General features: G+C 39.2%; 1 protein-coding gene across 2 annotated transcripts in view; it reads left to right on the top strand.

The window, feature by feature from the left end:
• The window catches only part of PLCB1 (phospholipase C beta 1), a 374,348-nt gene that overhangs the window by 260,529 nt on the left and 94,927 nt on the right, over positions 1-18,892 (top strand). For both annotated transcript variants that reach the window (XM_061989255.1, XM_061989256.1), the window contains exons 10-12: positions 1,049-1,195; positions 8,809-8,966; positions 12,946-13,028. In XM_061989255.1, the coding sequence (XP_061845239.1) occupies positions 1,049-1,195; positions 8,809-8,966; positions 12,946-13,028 (388 nt within the window). The remainder of the gene's footprint in view (positions 1-1,048; positions 1,196-8,808; positions 8,967-12,945; positions 13,029-18,892) is intronic.

Raw genomic sequence — 18,892 nt, 5'->3', positions numbered from 1 at the left:
GTTGGGTTAAGTTTGGAGGCTTTTTTGACAGAGATACTATGCAGAATGTTTTAGGCTGAAGACAAAAGGTAAGAAAATCTCATTGCTGAGAATCACCAGGCATGTAGCTGCTTCAAGGTTCTTCAGAAATACATAAGATCTATTTTCCTGTAGGCAGTAACTGAATTAACTAAAGCTCTGTGTTTAAGTAAATCTCCAGCAAAATAACCAGGCAAAGAAAAATGTCTCAAATTCATTCAGTTAAGCATTAATCTTCAAATATAGACTGCTGGATTTTTATATTTTTGTAGTCTTAATGTACAAATCAACACTCTAAAATCAACTTTATGCAGAAGGCTTGACAAATTTATCCTGATGTAATAAGCACAGCTCCACTGAGATCAATGGTGATATTTAAGCTGAGGACAGGACTCAGCTTTCTAATTTGCCAGCAGCATATGAAATGATCATTTATGCCAGCACTCCAGTGAGATACGAATTGGAAGACAAATACAAAAATTGCAAAGCAAAGCTTAGTTACCACTTGAAAAGGGTTCATTTTGTTTGCTTTGCGGTTTGGTTGCGCTCATATACACACACGGAAGCATATTCAAAAGAGGTCAAAGTTACCTGTTTCTTTGTGTAGCTGTCTGTTTGCTGGATTTGTGGTTTCCTCTGGAAGACACGCTTCCTTTTGTCCCCAGAAGAACCCTTTCTTTGATAGGTTTGATCTGTTTTCTCTGTTCTTATAGTCCTCTGTAACTCAGATTTTGTTGTGCCCTTGATTACCTGTAGATACTGATAAAAAAATGATTTCTCTTTGGTCCAGGTAAAGGTATGTGTATTACCTTCAACTTACATGACTGAAAATGAGTTCATAGTACCAAAAGAATATATGAATAACTGAGATGAAGGCCAGTCTCTTGATTATATGGTCTTTTCCACACATCTTTCTGTAAGATATAAATTAAAGATAACATCTGTATGTTGCAAAGTCCGTTCTTGAAGTTGATTGATGGATCTGTATTTGATTCTGTGAAACTGATTCCCTGGATCTGTGTTTTCTCAGGACAGATATCAGTGGATGGATTTATGCGGTACCTGAGTGGAGAAGAAAATGGAGTTGTTCCACCTGAGAAACTGGATTTAAATGAAGATATGTCTCAACCACTGTCACACTATTTCATCAATTCTTCACACAACACCTACCTCACAGGTACAGTGTTGGAGAGATCTGATTTCTTATCTTACAAAAATTCAGTGTTATTTGCAGCGATACCATAGTCTTCAGGGAAGCAAGGCTGGCACTTGATTCTTGCTCTAGCTGCTACAAACATACATCAAATGTACTGTTATTAGCAGGGGAGCTGCAGTTGTGGTGTTCAGTTACGGTCTGATCTGAAGCCCAGTGAAGTCCCTGGAAAGTTTCACTCAGCTTAGGTAGGATTTCAGACTAAGGTGGTCTTATTTGATGAGGAAAGCAAATCGTGTACTTTTAATGACAACTAAGGGTAGCCAAATAAGTATGCAAAGCAGAATATGGAAAGCTCCCTGTCTGGTAAATGTGCACCTAAACATTCAATCTGACAGTTTCTTTTAGCTCCGTGAAATTTGCTTTGATTCAGAGATTAGATTGGTCCCAACAAGACCTGGAGCATTCTGACAATCCATTTGTATCTACAAGGAATGGAAGTCTGGTCTGGGCAATACTAAATGTCCGAGCTGAAATTTTTGGATGTCACATGTTTTTAAAAAGACTGAGCACCCAGAAGATCCTGTTAATATGAATTAATGAGTCTGAATTGTATTCTTTGCACAGCAAGGTCAACAATGCTTTAAGATTCAAGGAATCAAGATTCAGTTTAGGAGCCCAGCTTTTGGCACTCATTTTCTAGTCCAAGATGCTTTCAACTTGTGAGAAAATAATTGTAAATTTACTATTTTATTTCACTTTATGTAGGAACAATCATTTTTGACAAGCAGATGTGCACAGGGAGTTCTTTCCTATTTGATCTGATGTTGGCTTTGTCTTGTCATGTTTGCTAACGACTTAGCTTTATGTTAAAAAAAACAAAGTAATGCTACAGTGTGTAAATGTGGCTCATGGATAATGCAGACTTATTAATGTTATTGACAGACTTGCTTTAACTGACCAAGTCCTTCAGAATGCCAGCATGCCAGAACATAAACAAAACCATGCAGTGGTGATGCTCAGTTTAAACAGACCATGTGGTCGTTCCTTTCATCTGTGTTGTGTTTGTTATAGCACTTTTCTTCAGCACCTTCTAGTGCTTTCATAAAGTGAATGAACTGTCATTGTTTCCATTAGACACCATTTTTCAGAGGTTTATATCTTGGCTATAAAATGGTCTTTTGTGCTGAAACTTGTCATATAAATATTCAGCTTGACAGCTATTTTGTTTCCCTGAGTTAAAAGAAATGAAAATCAGTGAGGCCACTTCTAAGTTATGATTCCAATAGGTAGAAATTTATGCTCTTTGGAAGAGTGCAGACACGTCCAAAGCAAAAGCAATTTTTAATTGTGATGTTGTGCAGGCCTCTTACCTCCAGTATGGACTTTGTTGTGTCAGTGAGGATTAGGACCCACTTAAGCCAAATGCTGCAGCTTTATACAGATTCTCTGGAAGAAATCAGTAAAGCTGTTACACAAATGTGGGAAGCATAGGCCCACAGGGAGAACAGACCGTGCAGTTTAAAGTTGAAGAGATAAAATACTTCTCTCCCCTCTACCAACATGAATTTATAGCCAGGATCGTATCACAGTTCTTTATCAGGGCTGATCAGGACAGTCATGTTTGAAAAGTCTGGAACACAGAAGCCAAAGAATTCAGCATGGGAATTCACAATTAGTTCCAACTTACTCTCATTTTTTTAAGACTGCACAAGTGACCTAACATTCAGTTATTTTAGGAGAAAGAGAGTTTACCTTGAAACTTTCCAAATTTGCTTTGACTTGCATGTGAAAGTCTGCAAATCATCTCAGATTGCATCTACAGGTTTCTTTGCCTGCATTTCTAAATAATTGCAGAAGCTACATTTGGGATTATGAACCTCAGCCTTAATTTAACATAATATTCCTGGCTTAGTAAACTGGGGGGGAGTGTATCAGAGTAAACTTGGGGGATAGTGCAAAATAAGTTTGAATCTCTTTCAAATTCTGTTTCAGAGTTGTTATTTCCACATTTACAGCACAAACCACGTGCCCTTCCCATTTTGTGGGTTCATTATGTCAGGAGATGTGTGGCAGCTGGCCGACAGTGGGATTTAATGGTTTGATTTTTGTCTGCGTCTGACAAAAACTGACAGCCTTAGATTTTGCTTTGAGGCTAGACTAGATACAGCAGGCACGCTGCTGTTTGCTTCCTTCCAACAAAGACTTAGTAAAATTAACAAAATCAATGGTGGCAGACCATTCTTTTTCCCAAGAAGGTTTCAAAGGATCTGCTGAAGTGCTCATGGCTTTGGAAGGGAAGCTTCAGTAGCACCTCTGTCCTCATTGGAGCTGTGAAATGACAACTAGTCATGTAACGATTATTAGGACAATAAGAAAACTGTTCAGTCTAGCAATACTTTATGATTACTGTGCTTAATGCCCTAGCAATTAGTTTTTTAAACCCAGAAAAAGCATGCACAAAGAGACAACGTTCTAACATAAAAAAACCCATGTGCACACTCTGAATTTATTTTTAATTACACTGATGATTTTCCTAGCCTTTGGTAGAAACCCTTGGCAGTACATCAAGTCCTGATTATTTATTTAGAAGTGTTACTGCTTGCTTTTTCTTAGGGAAATGCAATTTTTAAGAACAAAGGTAAAATTCCATGAAGAAGAAAGTGATTTATAGTGAACTCCGGCTAGCTTAAAGAAATGTCTTTCAGAAACTTGTTTGACTGTCTGTCATCATTTTCTCACTAGTATCATATTTATTTGTTTACCCCTTGGAACCATTTAATGTGCAGCCCTGTTTTTTTTTCTGATTTCTCACCAGTCATACCTCAGGTTACTGCTGCTGTCACAGTGGGGAGTGACTGCAGCATTTCTCTCAGCAGCACCCAAAGTCAAAGACAAATGATTACGTGCTGTTGTCAGCATTGCACATTTTGATGGCTGTCAGCTTGCCGTTGTGTATGTGAAATGCTAGATACAAAAATCACAAGCCTTTAACACATTTTATCTTTGGCTACAAAGGAAGACTAATAGCCACAGTAGGTTGCAGAGCTATCAGTTTAGTAGCCAATATAAGACCCATCCGATTCACCCTCAGCATCTGCTTCTCTGCTTACAGTCCAGGACTTTCAGTTGTATCTAGGAAAATGCCTCCTGAGGGGCATGTTCTCTTCGTTATCGCTGCTGCAGCCTCTGCACTACCATCCTGCAGCTCTTCTGTTCTCAGTAAGTCCTCAGTTCTAACTGTTGTCGCTTATTATCTGCATTCAGTGCTTCCTCGAAACCTACTTTGCCTTCAAAGCCTCCAAAACAGTACCCTCACAGTGTCCAAGATGACAGCGCCAAATGGAAGAGAAGGAAAGCTTGGGTGATGCTTCCTCTGAGCATGAATTTGTCATATCACGAAAAGCAGTTTTTGGCTGGCTGCTGCATTGAGCTCAGGTGATTTACTGACAAGACTCAAGGCTCTACTGTCTCTGTAGAAACACAGTTTGTGTGGAAGGTCTTAGGTGAAACTTTCTGAGACACCAGTTCAGTGTGGTCTCAAATCCTATATATAAAAAATAACTTCAGTAAGATGGCGATTCCCACCTGCCCTTCTCTCTTGCATCTTCCTCTGAGGCAGTTTAGCTTTTGTGAGAAGATAACTACTTAATTAAGACGACTCTGAGTAAAAATTCCTTAGGTCTTCTGCTCTGTCATGTTTTTGCATGATTGCTCTAATTTTGACAGCTGAGTGTTCATACTAGCACAGTCAAACCTCAACTTCTCTTTTTGTTGTCCTAGGGGGTACCTGCCCTTCCTTACCAGCTTCACCCATGCCGGTTCTCTCTTAAGCCATACTCTGAGGGAACTGCTGCTTTTAAAAGTGGGTAGAAACCTTGTAAAAGTGAGAGGAAAAAAATATATAGATTGCATCCTTAAGGCAAAATTAATTATTCTAATACAGATGAGCAACTGACACCAAAATTTCTAGTGGAAGCTTGCCTCCAACAAGCAAAGGTGAACATAAAGAGATTAAAAAGCTGTATTGTTGGATCTGATCTGACATAACTGGATTCTCCAGAAGAAGAACTCAAGATCAGGAAAGTTTTGTATTTCCTTTAAACAATATTTCATTCACTACTGCTTAGTGAGTTTTCAGGATCCTTTGTCCCTTCTCTTATGTGATTCTTTGGGCCAGCCAGTTGAAGCATTTTGAACTATGAGACATTTTCTAAACCTCCATCTTTTAAAAGGATAAAACTGTGTTGAGAATTTGGTAATCTCTCTGACTCCAGCAGCAGCATTTGAAGATCTTCAAATAGTTGAAATCTATAAGACAAAGATACAGAGAGGGGAAGGGCTTACTCCATCGGGGAAAGGCTCTGTAAGTATGCCCCGGTGGGTCCTGCTCCCTCACTGAGGTTGTGGCGGCTCAGCTGCTCATACAGTGTGTCTTTCTCAAGTACACCCAACAGGCGGGACAAGGGTTATTCCCTGCAGCCTGTGCTGGATGGTGTCTGTCACGTAGCTTGGCTGCAGCGTGAGCCCTGCCCAGGCACTGCTTGAGGCTGGCCTCCTCCAGCCCTCGTGACATACACAAGTGTTGCCTTTTCTGCTTGGGTGGACCTAAATCCATGCGGACAGCAAGTGTATTCCTGCTGCTGGCTGGAGCAAGCCTGACCACATGTCCTGCTTTGGTCCAGTGTAAAGTATTAAAAATAACAGCCATAGGGTGAGAGCCTTATTTTGACTTACACACAAGCAGTGGCAGAATATGTCATTATGTGGGGCTTAATTTGCTTGTCCTTTGTGTGTGGCAAAATAGCTCGAAAGAACAAAAAAGTCAGATAAATGTACTGTGACTAAAAAAAATTTAGCTTCCAGCACCTTCTGGTGCTGCTGGAGTCAGGAGCCAAGCTCCCAGCAGTGCAGGGCGTGGAGTTTGCAGGCTGCAAACTACAGTGAGTGATCCACAGCACTGATTGCTTTTCCTGCAGAGAGGTTTAGTAGCTCCTGTTTGTGCAAGGCAAAGGGAGTGCACAGGCACTTCCTCATGTCAGGAGAAGGTTGGTGCTGTGGGTAGGCAAGCAGGCAAAAGCAGCTTGTGTTTCTAGAGTGGTGATGAGTCAGATGACTCCAAATGCTGGGATCCAAATATCCCCATTTGGGGAGAATACGTGTCATAAAATCATAACCAAATTTTAAGTCCATGTATTGCAAATAACTTGCACTTGGACAAACAGTGATGAATGAACCCATCGAGGATGCACTTGCAGCTTAAAGTTACAGAAGTGTGGAACTGATCTGTATGGGGAAACAAGGGTCATATATCCTCAGCTTTAAACACTGGCCTGACAGCAGTGATTTGACTCGATTTTGTCAAAGTCTTTGTCTCCTTATCCAATATAGAGCGATGAGATACAAATATTATGGTATTGCTGTAGATGCTGTATGTATTCTAGAAAGGGCTCCATGATGTTTTCAGTTCCCAGTCTTAAAAAATTGATCTGAAATCAGGATATTAAAAATACCATCTTGGAAGTATTCCCTTCAGTGCCTGTGTTAGCACATTTTCGAATGCATCTATTAAGGGCATGGTTTGGAATAGGTGCAAATAGAGACTCTCACAACAGAGATGTATAAATAATAGATGCAAAAAACAGTTGAGGGAACATTCCTAATATTCCTTCTTTCAGAAGAATAAGCTATGGAGACTGTTAAAACATATGCTAGTGTTTTGCACTAGAGTGGGAGTCTTTCTGAAGACTGAATGTCTTTGAGGTTGAATATCCTCTTATCCTTAGCAGGAATCCTTCCAAAACACCTGAACCTTATTAATAAGGTAGTGTGGAGAAGTGTCATGTGGCAAACAATGCATCTCATGATTTACTTAAGCACTTTTGAAGGTTAAGGACTTTGTAGTCCAAAACAATTAGCAGTCTCTCAGGAAGCAGAGTAGAATTTGTTAATCATAAATTAGTTTGTTCATTCTATATGCTTTGAGGGAAAAGAAGGACAACATGAAAACAGTTTTGTAAGTTAATGTAGTTTCTTAGGAAGCAGAATTCAGCAGATCTATGTAATGAGAGCCCAGTTTTCATAAGCAGATGCGCAGGGATGAGTGCAGAGAGATGTGTGCTGTTGTATCCTGACTCATGCTCGTGCTTCTTTGCATCCTGCAAAGAAAAAGAGCCACTGCTTACCCCAGAGATTAGAACTGCACCAAAAAAGCTTTTGTGTGAGTAAAGGTAACCTGCCATAGTCAAAGGGGAAACACAAGAAAAAGTTAAGTAAAAAAAAAGACATGTTATCACTTTGCTGACTCCCATTTGGATTTTCAGAACCTTCTAGCACTGGCCAGATTCTCTGCTGGTAACGTGTCACTGGTCCCAGCAGGAGCTGAGAAATCTTATAATGTTAATACCTTGTGAGGTATTTATTACTGCTCCAGCTCATGGATCAGCCAGAAACAGTAAACAGGAATTTTCAAATAGAACAGCTTTTCTGTTACAGTTCAAAGTGGAAAGTAAAAACACAGAGAAAGTAAATAATGCCATTTAGTGAAGCAAACCCCAAAACGTGTAGTTTCCAGATTAAAAACTTAAAGATAGAACCACAGAGATGAAAAAATTAGGACTACTCTACATTATATTATGTGCCAATCTGGATGAAGCATTTACATGCCCCCCATCAGCAAAGAATCTTTAGCAGAAATGAACTCACTGTCTCCTTAGAAAGCAAGGGAATTCCCTTCCAAGAAATCCAGGATATCTTCTCAGGAAGTCTGCTAGAAAGCAGGAAACTGCATCCATTTTCTTCACATCTAAAGCAAGCACTAAGCCATTCTTCCATTACCTTTACCTCTCTGCTGTGAGAAATTTGTATCCATATGACTGGCATCAAACCTGTTGCAGGAGGTGAAGACACCCTGAATCGTTCCCTGAATACAACTGGATTTCCTTGTTGGTTTGAGGAGTATTATTTTTAAATGATTTTTTAAAATACTTCCTGAGTTTGGGAGAAGCTGAGTTTTCCTTGTTTATTTTTAGATTTCTATTATGTCATTGTTGGAACCTGGTAGTTTAATTAAGTTCCTCCCCACGTAATGAGGTATCACATCCGGAAATGTAACTGACCTGCTAATGGTACCACTAGTGATTGTGCAGGAGGTTTGTTTCAACTTCTACTAAACTATATTGTGTGTTCTGAGAAGATGTGACCTTGCTGTCCTAAATCTCCTCTGGGTTTTACATTACTTATCAGTTGCTTTAAAAAGTCATTTGGAACTCTCTCCTTTTCTCCTCTCTGTGTCTGTCTTCGCCTCTCTGCTCCTTTCTTCTCACTCTCTCCTCTTCTCTCTTCTCCCTCTCCCCCTCACAGTTCTCTCTCTCTTCTCCTTCATCTCTGTTCGATGCTGTCTATCAGAAAGTTTTGAACTGGCTTCAGTTCTCCTCACTCAGAGCAGTTTAACTGAGAGCAGAATCCAAACGATGACAGTGACTCTGCCCGAGTTACTTCCGTTACATTCTTACGCCTTTGAGTGTTATTCCTCTTAGCCAAAGGTAGAAGATGCTGTTAACTCTCATTAGCTGATTTGTATTTCTTCCTGAGGGCCCAAATGACTTCTCTTTTTTCTTGTGTCTGTGCTGTGGCAGCTGGGCAGCTGGCGGGTAACTCATCGGTGGAGATGTATCGGCAAGTGCTTCTGTCGGGCTGCCGCTGTGTGGAGCTGGACTGCTGGAAAGGACGGACGGCCGAGGAGGAGCCCGTCATCACCCACGGATTCACAATGACAACAGAAATATCCTTCAAGGTAAAGCAGTACAGCACACTGCTGGGGTGATTTCCTTCACATCAAATACAGCACAAATACGTTACTGCATGAGAAACATGAGGGCAAAAAGGTGATTAAGAGCTTTCAAAACACATACAGAATTGTTGCAAGCAAAGAGCTGCAGCATTTACACCTTGCACAGAAAGAGATTCTTGGTCATCGTGGCAAGAAGAGGAGAAGGGATTATATGGTGTGATAGTCTGTGCCATCTGGGGCCTGGGCTCAGTGCCCAGGTCCATACTCCTGTGCATGTCCCTGTAGCAAATCTGGCAGGAAGAGAAACAGAGTAGACCACAACCAAGACTGACAGACCAGGTATTGCCACCACAACTGGTTTTACACAGTGTAAAATGGGTCATAGAATAGAGTCTTAGAAATCTCAACAATTTGCAAGTCTTTAAATTCCCATGAGCAGAGAATAAGCTACTCATGCCCAGATGGGCAGGTCTCATGCACAGGGTCCAGACCCTCAGCATTACATTCACAGTTTAAAGAATGAATAACTGTGTGCAATGTTCCCCTCATCCCTGGAACATGGAATCAGATCTGAAGCACTGGAGGATGAAAAAGAAAAATTACTATCTTTGGAGATTGTGGGGGGAGTATTTGTGCCATTCAAACCCTAAACATATCTTCTATGTTACTGAATTTCATCTTCCATTTCTTTTTTCTGTAACAGAAGATAGATACTATACCCTTGGCAATAACCTGTTATTTTGTTGTTATTCATAAAGATGTTTCCTGTCCAAGGTGTTAGAGGAGCAGTATGAAGGTGTTTTCCTATAGATTGGTAGTCAGCACAGTTTATAACAAAACCTCAGGATTTCACTTTTGAAGTGTGAGGAAATAATTCTTGGTCATCTGAGAAACTAACTCATCATGAAAATACATTTGTAGACTAACCTGTGTGCAAGAAGATGTGGAAAAATGTTCATTACTGAATTTGATTGTTACAAGTGTTAGCTGTGGCTTCTCTAGTAGCTCCAGCTTTGAAGCATGTCTTCCCACTCTTGAAGTTGTGTGGTTTGGGTTTTCTGTCTTCTAGTGTCTTCCTTCAGGAAAAAAAAAGCAAATGATACTGTCACACAGCCAAAACACCAAATTTCACTTGTACCAGAACACTCCTTCCATTTTTTCAGTTTCTTTTCTCTAACTTCACTGATTGAGTTAATCACAGGAAAAAGTAAACAAGCTCCTTGCATGTTCATTGTTAACTTTGCAGTTATGTTTATATGAAGCCAATTATCTTTATAGGCATAGAGTTTGATTGCTGGAAGCCCTTTAATTTAAAGAGATCGTTCTCAACTCCTTTGGTCACAAGCAGGAATTCAAAACAAAGTTAGTGTGATTCTGAAAAGGGTCATTAGCAGGAATGAGGATCATCACTGGTTAGGTAGATGTTCAACCATAGGCATTGTATTTACAGGAGAGAAACTGGAAGGTGTTTTAAATGTACTCAATAATATTTCATCTGTCACCTCAAGGCAAGGATTTTTTTTCTCCACACAGAAAAATGTAGAAATGTATCGACTGCTGGTTTCTTTTCAACGCTCCAAGTATGCTACTTGGCTGAAGAGGAGCAAAATGATAGTGAAATAATGTGTCGGAAGTGTGTGAATCAATTCAGAGTGATCACTGGGTCTTGAATGCTGAATCATTTATCAGCTCGTGCTTTTGGTGTGACCACTGCACAGAATGCTTCGGTTCAGTCTGTCAGTTTGCACTGCCTCAAATAGGCTTTCTGAAGTGAAGAAACAGAAGCAAGATACTCTCCTCATCCTTACATTGCTGGGGCTCTTGTGCTTTTTTGTTTGCTTGGCTTTTACCTTACTTCATGACATACAGAAATCAGTAAGGTTTTTCTCAGCTGCAGATTGTGAGCCACCGCCGGGGTGACATATTATAGGGAACCACTATATTTTTCATGCCATAAGCAGGAATCTGTATCTGTGTGTTTGTGTGTTGTGTGTGCTTTATATATACCTTGGAGACCTATTCCAGGTGATTCATTCTGCAGCTGGAGTAAAGTATGGAACTCACCGTGTTGTTCCTCTCCAACCATAGAGAATATACATTTACATATGAATGCAGTGCAAGACTGAATCACCAGCACACCTGTTTCTCCACTGAACCAATGCCTGAGCTTCTCAGCCTCAGATTTAATCTGTGTGATCCTGACTTTACTCTTTTCCCCACACATGCTGCATTTCATTCCTTTTTGCAATTGAGAGGGCAGTTGAAAAGAAATTTATGGACTTATTTCACAGCTTGAGCAGTGTGTAGGGTCAAGAAAGGCCTCAGGATTGCTTTTGGCAGTACCTCTTACATCCAGCCTCAAGTGTTCTTTAGCCCTGCATGATGCTCCGTAACCAAGGGGAGGGGGCAGGTGGACAGAGACCAATGGTCGCTAATGATCAGAGTGGAGAACATCAAGATGGGAGGACTCAATATTTGCAACCCAATTCTCAGCTCTGCTGTTCTCTTGTAATGGCAGAATTGCCTTAGATGCTTTTGGGCATTCCACTAGTGCTGAACAGCATTAAGGTGATACCAGCACTTAGTGATTTGCTGGAGCTGGAAGGAAATTGTGCAGTGGGAATCGCTTCATCATGCATCGTGTGGAGAACCACAGCCCTGTGAAACTGCAGCTTCCTACCTGCCTTCACCCAGCCTTCTGCACCATTCACTCTTCTTCCAGTGAATGCTTTGCCTTTCTGCCTTTTTTTAAAGACTAGAAGTGGTCTTGGTTGAAGCACATGAATGTTAGTGGAAATGTGAAGCATTTATATACTTGGTGATTGAAGTTTATTGAATATAATCATTCACCACCTGTGTGTGCTGAGAGAGCGAGTTCCTCATAAGAGATAATGCAACAATTCGTGCATGAGCTACTACTTAACATGAAGACTGTACATTTTGTTAGTATCCCACCTGATATCAGCAAATCTTGAGATGGCTTTGTGTTTTCCTTCCAGCCCTGGGTTCTGCAACCCAACATCAGAAGAATGTACCTGAAGCTCAGCTTTCGTTTTAGGAAGTGGATTTCTTACTGTTATGCTTCTCAAATAGAGACAGAAAATGGACAAAATAAATTGCCAAAGGAGGCTTGTTTAAAATAGAGAAGTCTTAATTAGTGATCCTGATTTGGGAGGAAGCAGGCTTATGGATTCTTACCAACTCCAGAGTTTGAGGTTCTTTTAAACCACAGAGCCTGACAGCAGTGCATATTGAAAGTCTTCAGTGTTTTATAAGTTCTTTTGATAAACAGATTTGTGTTCCAATAGAGAAATGTTCTAAATTGTAACAGTGAATGCATTACTATGTCTTATACCCCACTAAAATTAGTGTTATCAAATGATCCCTTTACTGGATTTGTAGTTGCCATTTTCATTCAGAGCTGAAACTTCAGAAGCTTCATTTTCTGAGCCCTCTGTTTGATGATTACTACACAGGCAACTGTTTTGAGTAATATTTTTTCCTTTTTTCTCTTTCTTTTGCCTTAAAGGGATTTCTCTCATCAAAAAAGAGGGAGCTAAAACTTGTGAGTCAGAGTAGCAAAGGATTTTATGGATACGTGCTTATGCTGATGATGTTTAGAAGATCTGCATTTGTCAGAGCATGTTTATTATTATGCAAAATAGTTCATGAAAGTCATAGCTTCAGGCCTGGAACGACTCCACACAAAGACCAAGTTTTACATAGAAACTATTGATTTAGGCAGACATAAGTCATTTCTTGAGAAATGCAGTGCTTGAGGCTCCTTGGACGTTTTGTAGATTTGATTACAGTTCAGGTTGAAAAATTGGTTGCTGCAGAAGGACATCTAGAACTTACTGGGATGTTTAGAACAGAAAGTCACCTTGGGTATGGTTTCAGACCTCTTTGGGTCTTTTCTGTCTTCAAAATGCTGTTTCTTCAGAGACATAAATTTGTAACTGAATGTATTTTGATTCTTTAGGAAGTAATTGAAGCTATTGCTGAATGTGCATTTAAGACATCGCCCTTTCCAATCCTCCTTTCCTTTGAAAATCATGTGGATTCGTAAGTAACACCTGTATTTTCCTGGATGATGTTATATATTTTATAAGATCTGAGCAAACAATTATGTGAGCACTTGTGGCAGTTTTATTATATGATACATTCAACTTATCTCTTCCCTCAAAAAAGCTGAAATGAGCCTAAGTAGCCAAGTTGATCAGAATGGATCAGGCATGTTCTTAAAAACCTCCCTGAAGTAGAGCCTCTTGAGTGAAAACTTGAATAAACATGGATAAATTGTGTTAACCTCAGCCTCAGTATGTTCTGCTGGAATGTAGGGATACTTTATCAAAGAAAAAGCAGCAATATTTCACCTGCTTACAGCCCTGTTCTGCTCTATGAGCATGCTCTGTGCAGAGAACTTGGTCTCTTTCTCCCGAGTTAGAAGTAGAGACCAGAATCATAGAGTAGCGAGGATTGCAAAATAGGTGGTTTGGATGGCCAGGAACTGTTCACCTTCGGCCAAAACATACTAGTTTGCTTAAGCTGTTTGGGTTTTGTTTTTTTAATTACAAAGAAAGGACAATTTTTCTGTGTAAGAGAAGAAAGAAATAGTGAGAAGACTTCTACATTCATTCCAGTGATCTATTTATTATTATTATTGGGTTAGTTCTGAATTTTCTTTTTTTGAGTTTGACATTTACTTTTGTTTTAAATAGACCCCATGGTTCAAAGGGAGGTGACAATTGACATATAACATGTGCCTTAACTTCAGTTGCCTTTTCCCCTTTTGTTTTCTGCTGTGAAAACATTTTCAACACTTCTGGAGCCAGTTTGGGCTGAGAAACTTTTTTAATGTGAAATAAAAAGTAATCTTTGGGGCAGCTATGAATGATTTAATACAAATCAGAAAATACGTTGGCACATTTACTTTCTGAAGAGGAAAAGGGTGAGGGCTAACTGCTTTTCCATTGTTCTAGGAAGAACATTCTCATTATAAGGGAAGGAACTGGTAGAAGCAGCTATGTAAGAATGTTTTTAAGAACAGATGTGCCAATACTGGTCAAAAACTATTTGGGTAGTGAATTTTACAATCTGAGAGCTGACCTACTCTACCTGTATATCTTACAGTATCAGTTTACCTTTTGTGGGCAAATATGTGCTTGCTCTGAGCACATGTGAAGGCCACATGGTTGTGATTTAACCAGCTGCCTGTGAAATCCTGCTTGGTTAGTTCTGTCTTCCTCTGAGAGACCACACAGATACTGTGTTTAATTTCTTTTCTCTAATCAGTTCCCTCACTCTTTTCTTTTTGGTGTAAGTTTCATCACTTTGGACTTGCTCATGCTTACTACTGTAGCTTTTCACTTTCAATACTTTTCTCAGCACTTCCAAACACAGCCTCTGGTCTTCTTAGAAAAGTCTCGGCCATCGTTCTTCAATGCATTGTATTTTAAACTTATTCTTCTGTCTTTGTTAAAATATCTTTCCACTGTGTTACTGTAAGGCAGAGAAAAAGCAACATCCAATTTATTTTAACTAGAAGGGTTACATTTTTCTTCCTTTGAAGTCATTAAGAGTGTTCCAGGGTGATCTGTTCTATTTTAGGAAAGTTGAGCACTAACTAATTGTATAATATAAACTCCCTGTCAGATGTAAGTTATGTACATAAGTGGCTTTGAAACTATAAGAAACTTTGTCAAAATTAAAGGTGGTATAATACCTCAGGGACATGTGAAACTGTATAGAGTTACTGCTGCATTACTCCAATATTTACAGTCTACTCCACAGAAACCATTACACTTCTCTGAAAACTCCTCTGAAAACTTCTCTGAAACAGTTGTGGAATAATGACCTCTCCCTAAGTGTATTATTTGGTGTCTTTTTCCATGCATTGCTGTGACATGTTTTTTTAGCAAAGCAAGTCTGCAAAACCAATATCAATTATTTTCTCTTTCTGAGGCTTTATTGCTATTTATTATTTTTTGCTTCAGTAAATCATCAGATTTAATGTGTCTGATTTCTAATTTTGCTTTGCTTGGAAATAATTCCTAGTTATTTTGCTGACTGCTACAATTATCTCTTCATTTCCTCACTAGTTGCTAGAGAAATGTGCAATTAGTCATGCCACTCACAGAAACCTTCTCCTAATTTCATGGAATCCTCCTTTTGTCTTTTCATTTACTTGGAATGTTGTTTTTCTCCTTGATGTTAAAAGATGGGCTTTGCCCTCATTATCACCAAATATGCCAAATGTTTTTATGGAATTGCTGTCAAATGAATCCTATGACATCAGTCCTTACTTTGGGTGACCAAGCTTTTCTTCTGATTTTCAAATCACAAGTGTCAATATTCATGTATTAAATACTGGTCCCATACAAACCAGTGAAAACTGTGGTATTGGCTTAAACAGAAATAGGGGTTTAGCCCATGACTGTGATTATCAGAGATAAATAAGAGAGAACTTTTACATCACATATGACAGTGTTAATCACCACTTGACTTAAAGTGCAATTTAAAATGCAAGGAAGCTTCTGGTTTATGCTCATGAGAAACTTATTAACACCTTTTGTCCACCTAGGGAACAAATTACTTGTTAGCACATAGTGTTAATCATCTCATTTTGCTTGTTTTCTGTGTTTTTCCCAGAATGGCTCCTCTCTGATATCTTGCAGCATGTGAAGAGTTTTCATTTCCTTCCCTATAACTCCCCTATGTAGCATGTTTGTTATCTGATTTTGTACAGTAAAAAGTTTAGAAAAAGAGGTGAGAGTACAGGTTTTAGAATATATAAAATATTATGTATACCATCCTTCATGTTGAAGTCAACACGTGCACTAAAGAAAGTCAGTACTAAGAGAAGATATGATTCAATCAAAAAAATAGAGAAGTGCCCTGAAAATGTTGAGAAGACCTCAAGAAGACCTTGACGTTTCAAACTGGGCTTGCAAGAAGATAAGCAATCTGCAAATCTGAAAGCAGACGCTCTATAATTAGAAATGCACTGATGACATAGCAAAAAGGTTAAGTGATCCTTGAGCAGTATCCATATAAGATTGCTTCCAAGATTAAATTTAATTACAGTTATTCATGTTGCTGGTTTCTTGCTGGAATTGTTATTTCAAATATTAACAGAATCTTTTATCGCTTTTTCTTCCTACACTTTAAATGATTTTAGGCTCTTCTGGGAAGCATCTACGTCTTTGTCTTATGCAGAAGAAGCATCTCTGCAGAACTGACAATAATACAAGTAGTTGTGCAGTAGTGCCAAAGAGCCTCTGTGACTGACCTTCATAATACAAACACAGTAAAACAAACAACACAGTAATAGTAACAAAACCATTTCTTAATATTCTTTCTATTTCCATATCTCCAGGTATCCTGTTCCCACTTTATCTTCCCTTGCCCTGGAGTATTTTGAGGGCATATATAATTAGACTGTGTGCTACTCAGCCATGTCTGCACAGTGAAAATCATAAAGCAGATAAAGTCAGCTCTTTCGAGGCAATCAATTTTCATTACAATACATGAATGCTGAGAGAACTTCCAATAACAGTAGGTGTGGACCAGGAAATACCTTGCCTTTTTGTTCCATAACACAAATGGGGAAATATGGTAAGGTAGGAAAGTTGGCATTTTAATCTGTGACTCTAGCTCATAGTTTTGATAGAGGAGAGGATAAAAAGAAACTGGTATTTCAACTTTGAAAAGATATTAGTACATATTCTATACTATTCTATACTAGTACTGAAGATCTATCTCTTGGAACAGTATATATGTGTAAGAGAGAACACACTAGAAGTACCACTTGGTTAAATGCTGGTGCTCCTGAATATCTTTTATTCTGATTTAGGAGCTTTTAAAAACATCTGTGCATGTAGTCCAGTTCACAAAGACAAGTAATGTCAAGATTTCCCTACTCTGGCCTTGTCTACTACTATGAGAATTTTTTATGGCATTAAAAACTATTCATATCCTTTTCCTTCTTTGTGCCTCTGGGATGCAGTGACATTGGAATTTACATGCTAAACCAAAATAATGCTGCATTCCCTTTTTCTCTTTTACAAGAATGTTCTCACTGTGCTGTCTTTGAGGTAAATATGTAACTAAACACAGAAGATCAGAAGAATTTGTTCCAGCTGTGGTGATAGTTCCAAATTTGTTAGATTTAAGAGTTGTGTGGTTTTTTTCAGGTCTTCTTGGAGTTGATGTGTCCATTTAAGAACGCTGATGGCACGTCTTAATTGTTACATTTTCAGTAGTTGTGCTCTTCTGATTCAAGGAGGTGGCCTTTGAGCTTTCTGAGTCCTGAGAGCAGGGGTGTATGCAAAATATACACTGATGGAGAAGGCTGAAATAAAATTCACTATAAGGATCTCTAGACTTACATCAAGCACTCAGTCTGTTGGCTTGCTAGAGTGAGGTGCCTTTATTTTCCTTGGTAGCTGGTGGTTAGAAATAGCTAATGCACTGTTGTGCGCTGATCTGTTCTTCCTATCACCTTCTCCCTTGTGGGTTCTTAGTTCCACTGCCTTGCTTGTCTTCATCTTCATTTTCCATCCTCAGCTAAAAGTGGCTTTTAGCTTTTCTGCAGAATTGGCTGCACGCAAAAGAAAGCATTAATGGAATGCTGTAGTGATTTAGACTTCATGCTGCACTTGCATAGCTCTGTGGAATAATTTAAAGCCTCCTTGCAATATATTTTGTCAGTGACTGAGCTAATGACTGGTTCACCCCGAATCAGCTTCAAGGGACATCCAGAATACTGATCTCAGGGAAATTACATTTTCTGATTCAAATGCCACCCAGCCTTTATCTCAGCTCTGGTTTGACCTTGCTGACCCCTGCAGTGCCAGGTGCTCACTTGGGAGCTGATGACAAACTGGGCGCAGTGGTGGTTGTACTCTTAGTTTGCAAGAGAAAAACGAGCACGCCTTTTTTCCCCCATAGCCAGCTCTACTTTGTCATGAGAAATAGCTCCATGGTAACATAACCACTTATACCATTTGTGTCTCTTCCATGCTATGCAGATCATAATTAACAGTAGTTGAGGAAGTTATATTAAGCAATTTAAACCTGTCCTTTAACCAAGACTTCTCAACAGACGATCAAAAAAGGAAACTTTCAAAGATACCTGAGCTCAGATGTCACAGGTTTTAAACAGACACGTATAACAGAAATACACAGTCATCTAAATTTAGAAAGAGAGTGACTGTAGCACTGAGCTGCATTTTAAGATGATTTGAGTAATATTTCTGAGCAGTATAACCTATCTTCAGTCCTAAAACTCCTGTCACTGACATGCAGAAATTACTTCATTCTCTAGTTGCACTTCAGAAATGGATTATAAGTAGGGTTTACTGAGGTTCAGTTTACTTCTAGAGGATGTCATGAGATCTGCTGAAGTAATTTACTGTGGTAAAAATCTCACACTCTGTCTGATTTTAAATAAAATTTCAATTAAGGAGTCTGACCACCTACCCAAACAAGCCAAAATGCTCACTGAGCAGCTTCACCTAGCTGCATGTTACTTCATCCAGATCCCCACTTAGAAGGCTTGTCCTGACATATTGGTCCCAGTTATATACACATAACATGCTTGCAGTATGTACTTGTATGCATATAAAACATAAGTGCACCAGCACTTAGTACAGCAAATCTCCAAATTGACATAATAATATGGTAATAATATGTCAGAGGGAACACTTCTGAGTGGGCTGGTGAGACCAGTGGAAGCTTTGGGTGCAAACCCAATCCTGGAGGTCTGTGTGTGTGAGAGAGAATAGTACCAGACGCAGGTCTGGAGTAACAAAAGGAGGGAAATATTTAAACTTTGAACACAGGTGTTGTCTGAAAGAGGCAAATTCATGTAACAGTTATTTCCCTAAAGGTAACAACTGACAGTCTCGTTTTTTAACGTTCTACAC

The sequence above is a fragment of the Colius striatus genome, chromosome 2, assembly GCF_028858725.1.
Source record: "Colius striatus isolate bColStr4 chromosome 2, bColStr4.1.hap1, whole genome shotgun sequence".
NCBI lineage: Eukaryota > Metazoa > Chordata > Aves > Coliiformes > Coliidae > Colius > Colius striatus.
Note: the sequence above shows the minus strand (reverse complement) of the source record. Positions and strands in the feature narration are given on the sequence as shown.